Source organism: Anguilla rostrata, chromosome 4 (genome assembly GCF_018555375.3).
Source record: "Anguilla rostrata isolate EN2019 chromosome 4, ASM1855537v3, whole genome shotgun sequence".
Lineage (NCBI taxonomy): Eukaryota > Metazoa > Chordata > Actinopteri > Anguilliformes > Anguillidae > Anguilla > Anguilla rostrata.
The window spans coordinates 60265396-60285039 of NC_057936.1; the positions used below are offsets into that span (position 1 = coordinate 60265396).

A 19644-nucleotide genomic window follows, 5' to 3' on the forward strand; every position below is an offset into this window, starting at 1 on the left:
CTCATTAGGAATCTTTTTCCTTCCCCTTATATTTGTCCTGTCTCCATTACCGAATCATCCCCCTAAAAAGGTTAATTAAATCGTCTCTTTTTTTAAATAAATGAACGAATTTCGAGAGGCAGTAACATGGCATGTAAAAAAGAACACTTTTTCTCCAGTTCATCCAGCCTCTGACCTCATCTGCCCAGTTACGTTACGAAGACCACAGTTAGTATCGTCACTTAGTGAAGAGCACTCACAGCTAGCAACAATAACAAACAAAAACAAATGTAATGGAAACTCCAAAACGGCCTGGAAATGTTTACTTACTCATTTATTTTTTAAACTTTTTCTAATACAACAAGACTGTGCCTTGCTGTGGAAAACAGATTATTGTTATGGTGTGTATAATGTACCTACTGTATGTGTGCATTGTGTGTGGGTGTGTGTTTGCACACGAGTGTGTGTGTGTGTGAGTGAGTCTGTATCTATTTATTAGCATGAGTGTGTGTATATCTGTGTGATTGTGTATATGTGTGTTAAGAGGAGAGGAGTGAGAAGGTTGTGATAATAACATGTGAAGCACGGCCTTCTGTTTTTCCTCTTAGTCATGCAAAGCATGCGGCAAGGGGTGGGAGGGGCATACCAATCTGGCCCGCAATCTAGGGTGCTCTCCATCGCCACGGCAACCGCGTCATCCGTTGTGTGCCACGCTGAAGGCATGCCCACTGAGCCGCATCACGGCGGCGTGATGTCACGGCGCCGTCTTCGTCGCCGACACGCGCGAAGAGTACCGCCGACGGAAGACTTCATCGCAAACGCAGACGGATCTCGCGCAGGCAGAGAGCCACGGAGCGTCTGAGTCCCGCCGTCTCTCTCTGACCCCCCCAGCGCCGCTCACGTTCGGCCCGAGGGGCTGCTCGCTGCTCATTTAACTCAGACCCCAGGAACCCGGGTGAGGTGAGCTAAGCGCGCGATAAACCGCCTTTAAGCGGTCTCCTCAGCTCCGGGGCGAGGTCTGGAGAGAGCACGCCCGGCGGAACTCTGGGAGAAAAGGCGGGAGGCGCTCGTACGGAACGAGGCACAGCGGGACGACCTGCGTCAGCGAAAAAAACCTTTTGTGTTTAATCATCTCCGACAGAGCGCGCGTGAGCCGCGCCGGACTCAGATAAACTCTTCCAGAGTTGCATTAATACCGAACAGTTCAGAGTTTCGACGCCTTCCTACCTTCTACCGCAACTTTCACTTCTGTTTCTCCTACCCAGAAAAAAAAGAAGAAAAAACACCTTTCAGCCCTCTAAGGTCACAAATACATCATTAGAATGTTCTTAACTTAACATTCTAATGCTGATGTCACAATCACCACTGGTAATGGAAAGCAGCAGAGTTCTAGAACACTGACTTTTTTTGCATTTAGAGAAAGAAAAAAAAACATTACTGAAAACATGCTCTCCAAAGGGTTGAAGGGAATTCCAGGACAAATCCGAGGCATAGACTTCACCTTGAGAAAGTCGAGGACAGCAGTGAACACCCCCTCCCCCCCTCCCAAGCAGACACTGTGAGTCGTGAGCGTGTCACTGCAGGCCATACGCCATGCGCGGGTGCTGCGTGACTGCGGCTGCATGCTGTCCGCGGGAGTCACACTTCAGTCCTGAGAGCAGGAGGGAAATAGGTGCGACACCCAGCGAAGACCTGCCGAGTTTAAGCAATATACACTGCTCTAAAAGTCCCTGTCATCTGACTTTCAGACATGTTCACACGCATGCAGAAAGACACACGCAAATACACACACGTAGACACAAACGCAGACACACACTCAAGACACACATAAACACACTGTGCACCCACTTACATATACGCAAATATGCATGCATGAATATGCAAAACCACATTCACATGAGTATACATGGATACATTATTAGGGATAGGTATGCTTTAGATTTTTACAATACTGGTGCTAAAATGACCCTTTTGAAACGGTACCAGTGCCTAAATGCAGCCTGAACCGCTACCTTCTCTAAAATAAAGCGCAAACAAGCTCCCCTTCCAGCCTCTGACATTGATGCTTTCGGGAATGTGATGCACAGACAGAGCTTCCCTGTTTCCGCTCAGTCTGTGATTCCTCTGCACGAGTGTGTGTGTGTGTGTGTGTGTGAGTGTGTAACAGACAGAAAAACAACACAACTCACTCTCACTGAACCCCCAACCCCCACCACTCCCCCCACCACCCCCCCCTCGCCCACTCCTGCATGCCACTCCACGCTGCTCTCCACTCCACCCACCCTTGCAGTTCTTTTCAGGCAATTAATTGTGGCATAATTACTGAGACTTGCACACAACCCATCACTCAGAAACAAAGCAGAGGCTGGTGAAAAGGAGGGGGGGGGTGGTTGGGGGGAGGAGGGGGGTGGGATTCCTAACTCCCACCCTTATAATGGGTCTGATTCCCGCAATAATGAATCAAAACGTCTCAGTCGCGCTGATGAAGGTGTTGAGCTATGTTTTTTTTTTTTTTAAACAAACGAAATTAATTAAACATCAATTTTTACGAAGCGTGACGGGCGTGCCGCTTCTGTTCTCGCCTCGTCTGTCGCACGCGGGCGCCTAGCCGACTACGGCTACGCAAACGAGCACGCCGCTCCTCATGCAGATAACGCCCCACGCCCCTGGAAAGCAGCAGTAAAGCCGCGATATGACAGTAACTAACGACAACAGTAATAATAATAATAACACCGCAACAGTGATGACGGGCCACTGTACAGACTGGGGTCAACGGGAACACTGAAAACATGTTCTCTTTTTCCTTTTCCCACTCACTGTCAATCATGTTTACATTGTTTTTACTCATTTTTATTTCTGAACACTGCCAGCTGATCCCCCGGAATTTCCCCGCAAAATACCCTCCTGAGCACCAGCGGGAGAAAAGAAAAAAAGTTTTTTAAATTTTACTGACAAAAATATGTTGCACAGAAAAAAAAAAAGATCAGAAATATCGCTTATTTCATTGAACGCAGAGGTCAGGTTTATTGAAAGTCCAGAGATCAGAAGGTAAAAATCCTGCCGTGTGTTTTTCTTCCACCCATGAACTCAGCCCAGCTGATTCCCACTCATTAGTTCTACCTCCTGGCTGAAGAACTGCCAAACCCTGGCGAGGGTTTGGACTTCCACACCCTGCACCTGGATGTTCTGCCTCTGCCTGAACGTCCCAATGCAGCGTGGGCTTCAGCAGAGTGGAATATGTGGGCACTGAGGCGAAGAGACCAGACGCTCACGCAGCTCGTGGGGAACCGAAACGACTCGGCGGGTTCCGCGGGAGGTAAGACGCTTGTTTTGAGCGCGTGGGCATCCTGCGTGAGCCTCTCCTCGCGATTCTGTACCGAACGTGGCCACGCCATGAGCAGAGCGATTACTCTCGCGGCAGGCTAGAACACTCGAAATCCTCCGCTTATCCAAACGGGCCTGCTACCCTGCACGACCTGAGCTTCACAGGCTAGGCTAGCCAGCTGTAACATTATTTTTTTTCTCGAATTCATTACGACAGCCAGATTTTCGAATCGTGCACGACATCGTCACGACTGAGTGTACCGGAAACAGAGGCTGCTTCTAAACCAGCGATGGTAAATCTCTCAGTTTCGCCTCTGAGCTCAAAATGCATAAAGTTAAGATAGGAATGAGGGGACAACTGACCCCAGATCACCACTCCTGCTGTCAAATGCTTTATTAATACACGTGCTGATATAGGACCAGTTTCTCCTTTGGGCTCATAATCACTCCTGCTCTCAAATGATTTACTAATACAGGTGCTGATGTAGGCTCACTTTCTCCTTTGGGTTAATAATCACTCCTGCTCTCAAATGCTTTACTAATACAGGTGCTGATATAGGACCAGTTTCTCCTTTGGGCTGATAATCACTCCTGTTCTCAAATGCTTTATTAATACAGGTGCTGAAATAGGATCAGTTTCTCCTTTGGGTTAATAATCACTCCCGCTCTCAAATGCTTTACTAATACAGGTGCTGATATAGGATCCGTTTTTCCTTTTGGCTGATGATGGTTATTGACAGGTGGTGATCTTTTGAGATCACCACTTGGAAATTCTTTATGAATACTGGTTCAGTTCTCCCCATGTCCTGTTCAGAATGAAAAACCTGCAACATCATGGTCTAACTTCTCTTTAAAAAAATAAACTTTATTGGCGGAATCTGGGTAGTACAGCATTGGCACAGTATACAGGATTGGCAGTTACCAAAGTAATTTATGGTATAGCATCATATTATTTATGGTACAGCATAGAGTATATAATTTAAAGTGTGGTTGATAACATATTTCATGTTCATATAGACTCCTATGTATACACGCACACACACATAGGTAAACACCGGGCAGTTTGGTATACTGTGGTATACTACTTTGATTGGGCAGTTTTTCTTCTGGGCACACCCCCAATCCGGTAAAAAAGAATGGGGGACCCCCTCCCGGACCATGATGCACCCCAGAATGTGTGGCAAAGCTCCACTGAATCTTACCTCTGCGACGTCTTCTTGTATTTCCGCCTGCCAGAGAGAGACAGAAAGGGAGAGAAACGTTATTGGCTGTTCCACGATTTGCCCCTCCCCGCCCCCCCCCCCCCCCCCCACCCACTCCAAACTTCTGTTGTTTACGCTTGTCTTTTTTCATAAGGGTGAAACGCCGCTCTCATCCTGTGTGGGTTTTTCGGGCTAATGGAAGCAGTTTACGCTCCGTCGGGACAAATACGCCGAAAGCGGGTTTCTCTTTTCGCGAGGGCGCGGGATCAGGAAAACAGTGGCGGCCGCTACGGAGCCAATGAGCTGGCAGCCAACCCCCAGGGGCCGGATCTGCGCCGAGAAGCCCGGCCCGGCAGCGCCGACTCTGGGCCAGAATCGGACCAGATCCGGGCCTGTAGCCGCTCGCTAATGTGGCCAGGCAAAGAACCCCAAAAGCCGCGCGAAGACGGTCTCCGGGAAAGGCTAACTTTGCGAGAGAGCATAGCGCTGTGTCTACGGAGCACGTCACTGTTTGTTGATGTGTGAGGATGGGACCACCCCGCCAGCACTTCCGAATTTTAGCGTGCGGGCGAGAGGGCGTCCCGTGTAATGAACCGCTATCTCTTCACCTGGGACCTTACGCGCAGAGGCAGAGCTCGTGGGTTTTTTGCTTTAAACGCTCGCCATTTTCTTTTATCTGACTGATAATACTGAAAATGCATTAAAACTTCTTTTTCTTTCTCCCCTCCGAATCTGCTTTATATGTGAGCTGAGAAAAAGAGAAGGTTTTTTTTTTTACCGCCAAAGATTTATGAGGAGGGGAGGGGAGGGGGGGGAGGGGGGGTGACGAGCGTGACTCACTGGGACTGACTCGGGCTGGAGCTGCCGTTTGGAAGTGGCGGTGACTTCCGAACAGCACATTAAGCGGGGTGTGCGCTGTCTGCTGGCCAAAAATTGCTTTGTGAACACAGCCCAATGACCTGTGACCGGACGGGGGAAAGCACAGACACCAGGGATAATGGGAGAAGGGATGGGGAAGGCGGGCGGGGGGGGGGGGGACGCGGGGGGTGTTGGATTTTTTCGATCAAGCCCCATGTCCTCTGAGGAGAGAGAGGCTCTCTGTCTCATTCCCTCCTTCACTCATTTTTACATTTACTTTCACGTTTATGTTTATTTTTTACATCTATTATAACGTTTCTACTTACATCTGTTAATTTTCACATTTATTTTTACACGTACGCTTACATTTATGTTTAATGCATTTAACACGTACACTTGCATCTGCGTTTACTTTCACGCTTGTGTTTGGGTATTCAGTGGACACCGGTATCCAGAGCCACTAGTGTATGCGCTCACTGTGTTTGGGTATCCACAGCTGCTAGCGTATGTGCTCACTGTGTTTGGGTATCCACAGCTGCTAGCGTATGTGCTCACTGTGTTTGGGTATCCACAGCTGCTAGCGTATGTGCTCACTGTGTTTGAGTATCCACAGCTGCTAGCGTATGTGCTCACTGTGTTTGGGTATTCAGTGGACACCGGCATCCAGAGCTACTAGGCATTCCAATGGAACCTGAACGTCTGATTTGAGGGGCTCTCGTTTGAAGGCTTTGGGGAGGGGGGGGGTTAGGCACCTGTTGATTGCAGGCAGTGCTTCAGATGGTAGCGCGCTAGGTCCGTGTCTATCACTGTCTAATGGAGCTGAGCGATCAATATGAGGCTGCGCATACTGAGCGTGTGCAGACACCGGTGTCTGTCCCTGAAGATGACACTGCGCACACTGAGCATGTGCAGACACCGAATGGACATATCCCCGTCACGGCCTTCCACGTCACCAGTTCTGAACCCAGTCTGCACTTATGGGATATTCTGTAAGTGTGCCCGAGACAGTGACCTGTGTGTGTGTGTGTGTGTGTGTGCGTGTGCGTGTATGCACCTGTGTATGTGTGCATGTGCATGTATGCACCTGTGTATGTGTGTGTGTTTACATGGGTATGTGTGTGTTTTTATGACTACAGTACATGTGTGTGCATGTGTGTGTGTCTGCATGTGCGCGTATGTGTGGGCATATATGACTGTGTGTGTGTGTATGTGCCCATGTGTGCGTATGTGTGCGCATATATGACTGTGTGTGTGTGTGTATGTGAGGGCATATATGGGTGTGTGTGTGTATGTGCCCATGTGTGTGTATGTGAGGGCATATATGACTGTGTGTGTGTGTATGTGCCCATGTGTGCGTATGTGTGTGCATATATGGGTGTGTGTGTGTGTGTGTGTGTGTGCGGGACTCCAGGAGATCTGACCGTGGTGACCTAACACTCCCGCCTCACTGACGCGTCCCTGGCGGGGCGTATATAAATAAAGCCAGCAGACAGTCTGCTTAGCAGCGCCGTCACACACCACCGCTAACACGCGTGTGTGTGTGTGTGGCGGCGGCGAGAGCTCGAGGAGTTATCATATTTCATCATCACATTTCCCATCTTTCCTCTCTGCTGCTCTTTGTTTTTTCATTTTTATTTTTATAATGTTTTACTGATGCCCAACGTGAGCTACAGAGAGCTGCGCGAGCGGCAATAAGCAAACACAGAGCAATACGCTGAAAGGTGAGGGGACCCCCTAAGGAGGGAGTCCGCGATTGGTCGAGGAACGTGAGAAGATGGATTGGATTGGTCGATGCAGGAATGACAGCGTGCGTTTGATAAACCGGTGGTGGCCGGGAGTCTCTCTGTCCTGCACTCACTTCCATGTTGATTCATCACTCGTGACCGAGATTAACATCAGGAGAGCAGGACTGGGTCACATGACAGGGCCACACACACACACACACAGAGACACACACACACATACGCCCACATACACACACACACTGACAAAGACGCACAGACACAAATATACACACACACACACACACACACACACACACACATACCCATAAAACACATAAACATACCCATGTAAACACACACACACACACACACACACACACACACACACACTCTCTCTCTCTTGCCTGCGGCTGCCTCTGCTGTAAACAGTTATAATGACACTCAGACCCTGCCGTGGAGTCCCTTTGCCACAGCGTCTCCGTTGGATTATTGACCATAATGACAGAATAAATCTCTAAATCTCTCAGGCAGAGAGAGAGAGAGACAGAAAGAGAGACAGATAGAGAGACAGAGCGAGATAGATAGAGAGAGAGAGATGGGGAGACAGATAGATTGAGAGAGAAAGAGAGAGAAAATGTGTGCGTGTGTGTTTACAGAGTTCTGCAAGAACTGTATTTTTCCAAAACAACTGCAACTCTCCTGTTGTTTTCTGTTGTAAAAAAAAAAGTTAAATCCTTATTTATGTTGCACTACATGACTACAGGAACAAATAATAAAGAATAATTGTGTTCAGATGTGGAGGCAGCTGAACAGTCCTTTTCCGTGCTGGCACGGTCATCAGTAACCTCAACCTTCTGTTGATTCTGCCTGCTGGTATCAGTTAAATTCTGTCTTTTGAAACCAACGTTTTTTTTTGTCCCTTTTAAAATAGCTAAGGGACAAGCAAAAGAGGAGAAAGGAGGTGCTGTCAGTTCTTCCTTCTCTCGCCTATCTGTAGCTTTTCTTCCTGTCTGCTGCGTTCCCGCTGTCGTTAAACTGATTTCGGAGCTTTGCGTCTGTGATTTTGCGGTAATTTTTGACAACACAGTCTGGATTTCGACCTGCGTGCTAATCGCTTTTGAAAAAAGACGCGGAATCGGTGTCTGGCGCACATGCGAAAAGAAAGCTCAAATGAGGGTAATTCCCTCCTTCAGTTTGTCTGTAGTTTGCCTCGCAGCGTGCGATTCGCTTCCACGTCGTTGCCGTCGGAAACCCAACTGTGAGAGATGCGCACAGGTGTGTGCAGCATACAGGTGACAGTGACTCAGATCGAAAGGAAGTGTAATCAGTAGCAACGCTCCAGTGTTGCAGAGGAAGAGCCAGCAGTTCTCTCAAACTCTCACACACACACACACACACACATGCAACATATGCATTTGCATAAATATACACCCACAAACACACACACACAAACACACCTATATGCACACACACACATACACACACACAGACACACATGCAACATATGCATTCACATAAATATATACACACGAACACACACACACACACACACACACACACACACAAACACACACGCACGCACACACACACACACACAGAAAAGCAGATTTAGCTGTACTTACAGTCCCCTCAGTCTCAGCCAGATCTTCTCAATCTGCTCGGGCTGGAGATACTTCAGAGAGCTGCTCTCGAAATCCTCGATTTCCTTGGTCGGAGATTCCATGGCTTTCCCAGCAGTGGTACGATTATGAATGAATAATAATAATAATAATAGTAATAATAATAATAATAATAGATAGATTGATAGATAGATAGAAACAGCTGAAGGTGGCACACTGTCAGTTTTTAGATCTTTGTTTGTTGCTTTGGGGAGACCCCCCCCCCTCCGTTTCCTGTTCAAGCCGTGATGCTGGTGGCGGGACGGAGCCCGTGTACTCTGCCTCTCTCCCTCTCTATCTTTCCCACTCTGTCCCCTCTCGTTCTCTCTCCCTCCCCTCATTCTCTCTCCTCTCCCCCTCTCTCTCTCTCTCTCTTTCTCTCCCCCTCGTGCCCTCTCTCTCTCTGTCCCTTGTGCTCTCTCTCCCCTCTCCCCCTCATGCTCTCTCTTTCTCTGCTCTCTCTCTCTCTCAATTCCTGTCCCCTCTCTGTCCTTCGACTCTCTCTCTTTCTCTCTCTCTCTCCCCCTCTCATTCCCTCCCTCTTCCAATCTCTCTCTCCCCTGCTCTTTCTCTCTTCATTTATCTCGCTCTTTCTCACTCCCATGCTCTTGCTCTCTCTCTCTCTTTCTCTCTCTCTCATGCACCCCCCCCCCCATCGCTGGCCTGTAGCAGTGGGTGAGTGGGCCCCTTAGCTGTGGGGTGGGTATGGGGGGGGGGTTTCAGGTGGGCAGAGTGTGTCGGGAAGGGGATGTGTGGTCGGGGGAGGTGGGTGTCGGGGGGGGGGGGATTAACAGAACAGTACTGCTGCTGATCTGAGCCTCTGACATGCATATCTGTGATAAAGCAAGAGCAGCAACGCAATCAATAACACCCAGGGGAGAGAGAGAGAGAGAGAGAGAGAGTGACAGAGAGAGAGATGACAGGGGACAGGCAATTGAGCAGAAAGCTTTGCCATGTGATAGTGAATAGAAGGGGCTTTTTCTATCTCTCTCTCACACACACACACACACACACACACACATATATATATATATATATAGTGTGCCTGAAAATGTAATGTTTAAAAAAAAAAAAAATTTCAGTTATAAAATATTTGATGGACAAGGAAATACAATCCGTAAACATTACAAAAGCACAGACATTTGTGATGGAACTTAACACTAAAATAATAAGCATGTTGGCTAGGATGTGAATCGGCAGACAGAAAGAAAAAAATGGCAGCGACAACACATATATTACAAAAGCTTGTCCTCATGCTATAAGTATTTTTTGTGCTACTGAGAGGGGGGAAAAAAAGATAAATGAAAACAGTGAAAAATGTAATGTAAATCTGAAAAAGGAAATAATTAAGAAGCCAAAAAAAAAAAAAAAAAAAGTTATTGCTCCAGGATGTGGGTTGATATGGAAGAAAGGCTGGACTGGAACGTCATTAGCTCCACCCTACGGGGGGGGGGGGGGTGAGCTGGGCTAATGCTAGCCAGCCCCTTCTTTTCTCACGCTGTCAGAAATATAAGGACGTTTTTTTTCTGCCCACACACTTGTAAATCGCCAATATAATTTATGTTATTTAGACAGACTGTATAGAGGAAAATATTTTAAAATATTATTTACGAAAGTATTTTAATATTATTTATGACAGCATCCACACCCACCATGTATTTATGCGCAATCAGGAAATCCCAGCCACGCCGTTGGCCAATCACATCAGAGGAGAGCCGCAGTTATGGGGCATGACTATTTCACATTCTACAAGCCACGCGCACGACCACAGGAGAGCCAGTGAATTCTCTGCCACAGAGCCGAATTTATGGCAGGTTCAACATTGCCAAGTCGTCCAGGTCCTGAGGCAGCAAAGCATCCCCACGCCATCACACTACCACCACTATGTCTGACTAGAGGGTATGATGTTCACAGCAGACATACAGGAACCTGTGTGTTCCAGTTTTGACAAATCTGTCCGTAGAACATTCTCCCAAAAGGCTTGGGGAATCATCCAGGTGCCTTTTTTTGCATATGTGAGATGGGCACTGATGCTTATCTTGGTTAGCAGCAGTTTCTGCCTCACTGCTCTCCAATGAATCATTTTTTCCCCTGACTCTTTCTTTTTGTGAAGTCATGAACGCTCATCTTAGCTGAGGCTAGAGGCCTGCAGCTCTTTGAATGTTCTTCTGGGACATTTTGTGACTTCATGGATGAGTTGTCGCTGCACCATTGGATAAGTTTTTGTAGGCCGACCCCTCCTGGGAAGATTCACCACTGTTCTGTGGTTTGCTGGAGTCACAATGGCTTTGTAACCCTTTCCAGAATGATATTTCTTCAACTTTTTTCTCATCTCTTCTGGAATTTCCCTCTGGATCATGGCATAGTGTGCTTGTAGAGATTTTGTGGTGAATTCTGCACGCTGATGGTAAGGTTCAATATTAGTGAGGTTTAGATTCAACAGGGCTGGCTACAGTCAAGCCTGGCTGTGTTCAATCAGCTGAATCTAATTATCAATAAAATTTGATAAATCGGTTTATTTACCAAATACTTTTTTACACAGTGATATGGGTGTTGGATAACTTTTTTCTTTAAATAAATGAAATAATTTTTAAATGTGCTTACTCAGTTTCCCTATGTCGAATATTGCGTTTTGTCTAAAGGTCTGAAACCATTCAGTGTGACAAACGTGCGATAACAGAGGAAATCATGAAGGGGGCAAATGCTTTTTACACGGCACTGCACATGTTTAGCCACACACGCGTGGTAAAAGCTTTGTCCTTACATGACATTAGGAATTCAAACACAAGCCGGGAGAAAAAAAGGACCGACAGTTTCATTGAGAGGCAGACCGCTTCACACAAATCTTGTCGCCGTAAAGCACAAGGCATTACTCCATTCACGCGAGACTGTGTAATTCTCTCTGTTCCCTGAGCCAACAGACAGCTGACAAGGAGAGCAATAGCGCATGAGCTACGCTGAGGGGCGGGCAGTGTAGTGTAATGGGTAAGGAGCTAGTCTTGTAACCTAAAGGTCACCGGTTCGAATCCCAGGTAGGACACTGCCGTAGGACACTTGAGCAAGGCACTTGCATTGCTTCGGTATATATCCAGCTGTATAAATGGATGCAATGTTAATGCTATGTAAAAAGTTGTGTAAGTCGCTCTGGATAAGAGCGTCTACTAAATGCCTGTAATATAATGTCGTAAACAGACAGAGGAAAACACAACAAAGGCTATGCGTTCAGCGCAGCCCCAGATAAAGTACACAGGCTCAATACAAAGTTTTATTAGATCTTATGAATAAAATGACCGGGAACAAACTTTGCAATGAATTGAAGCTGCACATGAAATGTGCAGTCAACTAATCCACTGATCAACACGAAGTGTTCAAAAACAAAGTACACACATACACACACACGCACGCACGCGCGTTCGCACACACGCGTTCGCACACAGGTTCCCCCTTCCAAATAAACAACATATGTCCAGGCTTACGTTCCCAATATGGCATGTTGGTTCACAGATTTCTGTAAACACTGGAAGGGTGGAAATGTAAACTGTCCCTGGGTCATGCATTCTTTTCCTGTTACTGTATGTTATTTATTGTTTTCTAGAGCAGTTCCATTAATAACAATCCTCTGTGGGTGTTGGGGTAACATCAGGTAAAAGAGAGTGCTGGCCATATAGAGTACTTTAGGGTGCTGATCATTAGGGTACTTCAGGGTCCTGAACATAAAGAGTCCTTCATGTCATACAAATGTCGTGACATTTTATAGTCATACAAATTTCTACTGGCACCTACAGCTCAGGGTACAGACACTCAAACTGATGTTCCAGAACTTTGAGTGGAGTGGAAAGGAAAAAAAAACACATTTTGGAAGACAATCGCGATCAAACAACTTTTATAATACCCACCTATTGCTGTTCAATCACAAGGCAGAGTTCCATAACAAAAGGAGAGAGATGACAGATTTTTACCCTCCTGAATGGAATTATGTAATCCATTCTGGAAAATGTGACAATGAACGCAGAGAAAAGCCTTTTATAATCGCATCAGATATTGACAGCAAAATTGGGGAAAAAAATAACAACAGCAGCAAACAAAAAAAAAACAAAAAAAAACGCCATTGGTGTCAGACACTTCCTGATCTGGCTCAGAATGATTTTTATTCGTTCCCCTGCCCGAGATCAGCAGAATGCAAAAAATATCCTCTATGTTGTTTTCCGACCGTGCTGTGGAAGTGTTGTTAGACGCTCCACCTTTGCGGCCATGCCCACGTGTTGCTGTTGTTGTTGAAGGAAAACGTCAGCGAAGTTGCGCCTTGTTTTTACAGAAAAGCTGTGCCTAATATTTATGGGAGCAAAATGGTTGTTTACTTCCTGACAAGTATGCGCCAGAATGAACTCAACGAAATGCTGGAAATAAGCATATCGTCCTGCGACTTTAAGTACACTACATTTAGAGAAAATTTCACCTACTAAACAACTTTCTCATCCGGTGCATTCAACAACCATACTCAATAGTAGGCAAGTGCACTGAATCAGACATGGCTGTCTCACAGTTTTGTGTGCTGGTTTACCTATATACATTTGTACAGGTGTACCCATGTTACAGCTATGTGTACAGGTGTAACTATGTACATTTGTACAGGGGTACCCTTGTTACAGTGATGGGTACAGGTTTACCTATGTACATTTGTACAGGTGTACCCATGTTACAGTTATGTGTACAGGTGTAACTATGTACATTTGTACAGGGGTACCCATGTTACAGTGATGGGTACAGGTTTACCTATGTACATTTGTACAGGGGTACCCTTGTTACAGTGATGGGTACAGGTTTACCTATGTACATTTGTACAGGGGTACCCATGTTACAGTGATGGGTACAGGTTTACCTATGTACATTTGTACAGATGTACCCATGTTACAGTATGTTTACAGTTGTAACTGTGTACATTTGTACATTAAGTGTACTTAAGTCTGTACTCTCAGTGTAAGGAATAGAGCTGGCCATTTGCTGTTGTCTAAGGAATCCGTGGCCGCGCTTTGCCTTATCACGCTAGTGGACAGTGACAGAAGTTCACAGAAATGCAATAGCGCAGCTGGAGATTTCGCTGAAGCAATTTAGCATCTCATCCAAGCGTACAATGAGTGGCAGAGCCCTGCCTTGGGAATCAAACCCGCAGCCTCCGATTACAAGCCGGGCTCCCAAGCCATTATGCTACGCTGCGATCGCTGTTGAAAACCTCTCTTGGGTTCATTACGGACCGTTTTTATGGTCTGCTGAGTGTCCCTTGATGTGAGGGGAAGACAGGGGAATAAATCCCAAAGAGGTAAAGAGAGGAAAGAATGAGAGAAGAAGAAAAACAAACCTCTTATGTGGTCAGGATGAACTGTGACTTCAGTGGAAACAAGGGATAAAAGAAAATCATGAAAACAGCCAGTCAGAAAATGTGTGTGTGTGTGTGTGTGTGTGTGAGTGTACGTGCCTGTGCGCGTCTGTGTGTGTGTGTGTAGCCCAATTGGCCGTTCTGCATCCATGTGCACTTCAAGTTCACTTCTGATTGGTAGATCACTAATCACTGATTCGTTAAAATGTTCCAAAATCAACCCGCAGCTGACAGTTTAAGAACTTTTAGAATAAGAAAAAGACTCGCTGAAAATAAATAAAATAATAATAATAAATAATAATACTTGTTCTCTGCTGTTCTTTATGTATAACTATTAGAAAAATATGATTTTGATTCTGCACACCATTTACAACATCCCCCCTCCCAATCCAACCAGCACTGCCTCCAGTGTGTCCCCCCGAAGAACGCCACCCTCTCAATCACCAGCTGGTCTCTGTGGCTCGACCAGACGGCCCAATCATACAACTGCTTTGATCACAAGGGAAAGGGACCGGTCCGTGACCCCGGTGCAAAAGGTCATCGCCCTGGCAACTCTTCCGCACCCCTGAGTCTGCCTCCCCTGAGGTTTTTTTTTATTTTCCCCCAGAATCCAACATATAAACAATGGTCGGGACAGTGCCGAGGAACATGTCCATTTTGAATAAACTAATTCAAATCTATGGGGGGGGGGGGGGCAGGAAGCAACACGATTGACCTCCTGAAAATTCTGACCAGACGAGAACCAGCCGGACGCATCACTAAAGGAGGGGGAAGTGGGCGTCTCAATGAGGACCCTGTCACTGTTGACCTGTCACTGGGCGCCTGGCCAATCACGTGCCGTCCACAAAAACCAGCCCCGTAAAAAAGTTACAGAGTGTTACCGCCAGCAGTGGTGCTCACAACAAACTTTTATTTGTTTTGTTCATTCTGTTTTGAATCATGAAGTGGCATTTCATTGTTCTGAACGCACCAAATACAGGATGGATATTCCATTACTTCCCTATGTTAGATTACTGATTTACATTGTGCTTTATTCTATTTACCCAGTGCGCTACTGTGATTTATATAGGGTCTGTTGTTACACATTTTGCTTTAGCTCTATTACCTAGAGTCAGCTGGCATAAGAATGATAAGGTTTAGTACTGAATATCTTGTATCAATCTATGCCCTTGCATGCCTGCTCGGCACAATATTCTTCCCCAGCAGAGTACGTCACCAGGAAAAAACTTGGCTCAGAAATGTTTGTTTATTATTCATTGTACTTTTAACATAGCTCGCCCTTTACAGTTTCAGACCGACTACCATCACTGCTGCAGAATGCAATCTGCATATCCACCTCAACTGCGAGACTCGAGCCGAACAGGCTGTCGAACGGATGAAGGATTGAATGAAATAATTGGCAGAATGATTGATTTCTCTAGTTCCAATGACAGCACACGTTGGAGTTCAGCCCCCCTGTCCACTGGTGATTGATGAATAAGTGAAGAATTCATGAATTCATTAAGGACTGATGAATAAGTGAAGAATTCATGAATTCGTTAAGGAATCGATGGATTTGGATGAATGAACCATTCCTCTTGTGCTGGAGAGGCCATACAGCAGAGCTCCCCGTTCTCCCCGGCTGGTGAATGAATGAACAAATGAACGAATAGCGGGACAGGATGAATAATAATCCTCCCATCGGATCAGCGCCCCTCTCAGGGGGCTGAATTCTCATCACTGCTTTCGGACCTTCACATATTACGCCCCAGACCTCCGTAATTCCATCGTTTGTTTCCGGAGCACAGTGCCTGACCCCTCCCCCGAACATAAAAGACCAGGAGCCAAAATCAGTACAATTATCTGACTGAAAGGACAGCTTTCAACGCAGGCCAGGTGCTTTCCTCTAATTATTTTTTTAACTTGTTAAAACCTTAATAGACCAACGCAGTCCCGAAGAGGACATAAAAAACTCAATACCGGGTCCATTTAGCCAAATTTAGCTCAGTCCAGATTTTAGCACCTTTATGGGAGGATCGCACCTGCCCTCCGTGTTTCTGTGCACCACCAACACAGCCATGGACAGAATACATGATCTCTACATTTAAATGAGCCCACAAATGTATTTTTCTGATGTATTTTTCCTTTAGAATAGACACATTGGGCCTCGTTTATATCAAATTATATCTTAAATAGTGGCTTAAGCAGAAAACCACAAATAAGTAGTTATTTATGAAATGTCACTTTGATGTGGTCATGATCATACTTCTATGCGAAGCTTGCACTATATTTACTCAATGTCCTGCTGGATTTCTGTGAACATGCTGCATGTCTGAGGGCTGTGCTTGAATCCTGGAAGTCAGCTCTGTTCGCACATTGAGAATGGCATTTAATTGATGATCAATTTTTGGTATGAAGAGTGTAAGAAAATATGGAAGTGCAGCCTTATTTAGAGGGAAATGGTAGCTATTAGCCACAGTCACATGACGGTGTCACTGTAAAGCATGTTCAAACTGAAGTCCATTTGAGATGATCTAATCTAAACTATTTTGGAGTCAGATAATCGAGGTAACATTAAATTAATCCCATTCCAGTATCACCGGGTAAGACTACATACGTTCCTTCACCTCTCAGATACTTTCACTGTTTGGTATATCAGAATGGGTTTCTTACTGAAATTCAATTCTAGACAATTTGCTTATTTGTTATCAGTTGTTTTGCAGGAACATTTAAATGTTCCTTTGTAAACCCATTGCATTCACATCACAAACAGAGGCTTTTAAAAGAGCCAGAACCAGCAGATGTGCTCCTTCCAAATGCGTCCTCCGTGCCTGTGTGATAATGGTTCCTATGAGAAGGGACAGTGGGAATGACTGCCAAGGTGCGCATGATAATGCCAGAAAACCAGACCATAATTAAGACCAGACGTAGAGAAAAAAAAAACATGCAAACCAGTAAAAAAAAATTAAAAATTAAACCGCTTATGATAAAGAGGAACAAACTGGCCCCTACAGCCAGGACAGTTAAACACAAAAAGAATCATTACCTGCATAGATAACATAAAAAACTACAACTCTAAAGACTGATGACACACCATAGGGTGTCCAAAAATGGGCGGAACAGAAGGAAGGTATTTTAAGCTCAGTCAATCATTGAGGAGAGACAGGCATTTTGATTTGTTAGGACAAGTGACTGACAGCTCGTTATAGCCCTGCCTCATTCGACGGAATTCATGAAACCTCACTCTCTCGTGGCTGCTGCTTAGCGCATTTAATGACCAGGGCAGGACAGGAGAGGGGAGGGGAGACGTTTCAACATCTGCGACCTCCTCCCCAGTCAATAACTACCGGAGATGTGGATGGAGAGAAGGGAAACCTGTCTACCCCCGCCCCAGGAGAAAGGGAGGTGGTAAGGGTATAGCCACTGATGTGACCCTCCCAACCCCACCCCCGACACACACACACTCCCAGCTCTCAGTCCCACGTTCCATTTCTGCCACCTCTGCAGCCGAAGGCGGTGTTCCTGTGAAATGGATGGGTGCCTGGAGGCCGTGGCTGGGGCAGGGCGTGAGCGAGCGGCGAGCGCATTAGCAGCTGAAGACTGAAGGGGAGAACGCTTCGTTTCCAGCGGGAACGCAATAAGCGGGTTTAACTGATGAGCAGACGGGCCCGTGCAGCCCTGCTAACATCTCTCTCTCTCTCTCTCTCTCTCTCTCTCTCCCTCATCTCTCTTTCCCTCATTCTCTCTCTCTCTCCTCATCTCTCTTTCCCTCTCTCTCTCTCTCTCTCTCTCCTCTCCCTCATCTTCTCTTCCTCATCTCTCTCTCTCTCTCTCCTCCCTCTCTCTCTTTCCTCACTCTCTCTCTCTCTCTCTCCCTCTCTCTCTTCCCTCACTCTCTCCTCTCTCCTCATCTCTTCTCTCATCTCTCTTCTCTCCCTCATCTCTCTTTCCCTCATCTCTCTCTCTCCCTCTCTTCCCCATCTCTTCTCCCCTCTCTCCTTTCCCTCCTTCTCTTCCTCCCTCTGTCTCCCCCTCTTCTCCCTCTCTCTTCTCTTCTCTCCGTCTGTCCCCCCTCTCTCCTTCCATCCCCCTCTCTCTTTCTCTCTCACTTGGTCCCCCCTCATTCTCTCTCTCTCTCTCTCTCTCTTTTATTTTCAGTCTCTTTGTGCTCATCATTTTCCAAAAGTCTTGTGAAAAAATATCCCTGTTTTTAGGGCTTGTTTTAAAAAAAGTGGTTGTTTGTCAGGGGTAATGTTCGTCACATCGTAAGACTTACCGACATCAACTTGCACAGCTTTTCTTTCTTTATGTATGATCCAGTTTTTACAGCAAGATATTTACTGAAGCAATTCAGGGGAAGTTTCTCACTCAAGGGTGTAATAGCAGTGCTACACCTGGCTCACAGATCTGCTGTGTGTGTGCATCAGAAGCCCAGTTCTATAACAGCTACACTATACTGCTGGGTTTTTTTTTTTGTTTTTTTGTTTTGGTGAATGATAAATGGACTGCATTTATATAGCGCTTTTATCCAAAGTGCTTTGCTATTGATGCCTCTCATTCACCCATTCACACACACACTCACACACCAACGGTGAAAGGCTGCCATGCAAGGTACCAATCAGCTTGTTGGGAGCAATTAAGGGTTAGGTGTCTTTCTCACTTCGACACGCCCAGGGCGGGGGATCGAACCGGCAACCCTCCGACTGCCAGACAACCGCTCTTACCTCCTGAGCTTTGTCGCCCATAGCAGAATATGATGCATTATTGTGCTGGGTGAGTATCATAATCAATGTAATAAATATGTGTGCTCATCAATGGCAGGTGCTATTGCATAAGGCTATGGGGAGTAGCATTAAAGCTATAAGCAGAACAGTAATAATGGCAGGATGATAATTGCCGTGCGCAGTATAACCAGTGCACCGTCGAGATCCGGAGAGGAAAATATCTCTGGGGTTCCTGCTGTTGTCAGAATGAACCCCATTAGTGCCCATAATAGTTATTACCATGAGAAGCCTGTGGAGGGAGAAAAGTATGAGGCTATCAGCTCTGATGGATTTTTCTAATTGAGGAGCTGATACTGATGCTACCAGCATCCTGACACAGGCTTATGCCTGGGCGTACCTGTGCTAACTCCTAAATTGTGCTAACACATACACTATGCTAATGCCCGAACTGTGCTAACTCCTACACTGTGCTAATGCCAGAACTGTGCTAGCTTGCACAGTGCTAAGTTTCTAAGGACACATACCACTATGCTAATGTGACCCAAACTAATGGCTAACCCTTGCTACACATCTATGCTATCCCACTTGTTTAACACACACTATGCTAATGCCCAAACTGTGCTAACACATACACAATGCTAATGCCCAAACTGTGCTAACACATACACAATGCTAATGCCCAAACTGTGCTAACTCCTAAATTGGGCTAGCCACTTCACTGTGCTACTCTGCACTGTGCAAACTCCTATCGTTGTACTAACCCCTAAACTGTGCTAACTTCTAAACTGGGCTAAACAGCTGATAATTTGATGTTTTCTTTAA

General features: G+C 46.0%; 1 protein-coding gene across 6 annotated transcripts in view; it reads right to left on the minus strand.

Annotated features, from left to right (window-relative positions):
* Positions 1-19644, minus strand: part of pde1ca (phosphodiesterase 1C, calmodulin-dependent a) — a 134378-nt gene that overhangs the window by 66054 nt on the left and 48680 nt on the right. Inside the window, exons 1-3 of one of the 6 annotated variants that reach the window (XM_064333676.1) lie at positions 8710-9086; positions 4506-4532; positions 1207-1236 (exon numbers count right to left, since the gene is read on the minus strand). The exons of 4 other annotated variants lie outside the window; for them this stretch is intronic. In XM_064333676.1, coding sequence (XP_064189746.1) covers positions 1207-1236; positions 4506-4532; positions 8710-9086 — 434 coding nt within the window. Of the gene's footprint in view, positions 1-1206; positions 1237-4505; positions 4533-8709; positions 9087-19644 lie in introns of those variants that run through there. One more of the 6 variants, XM_064333677.1, reaches the window with a different exon arrangement.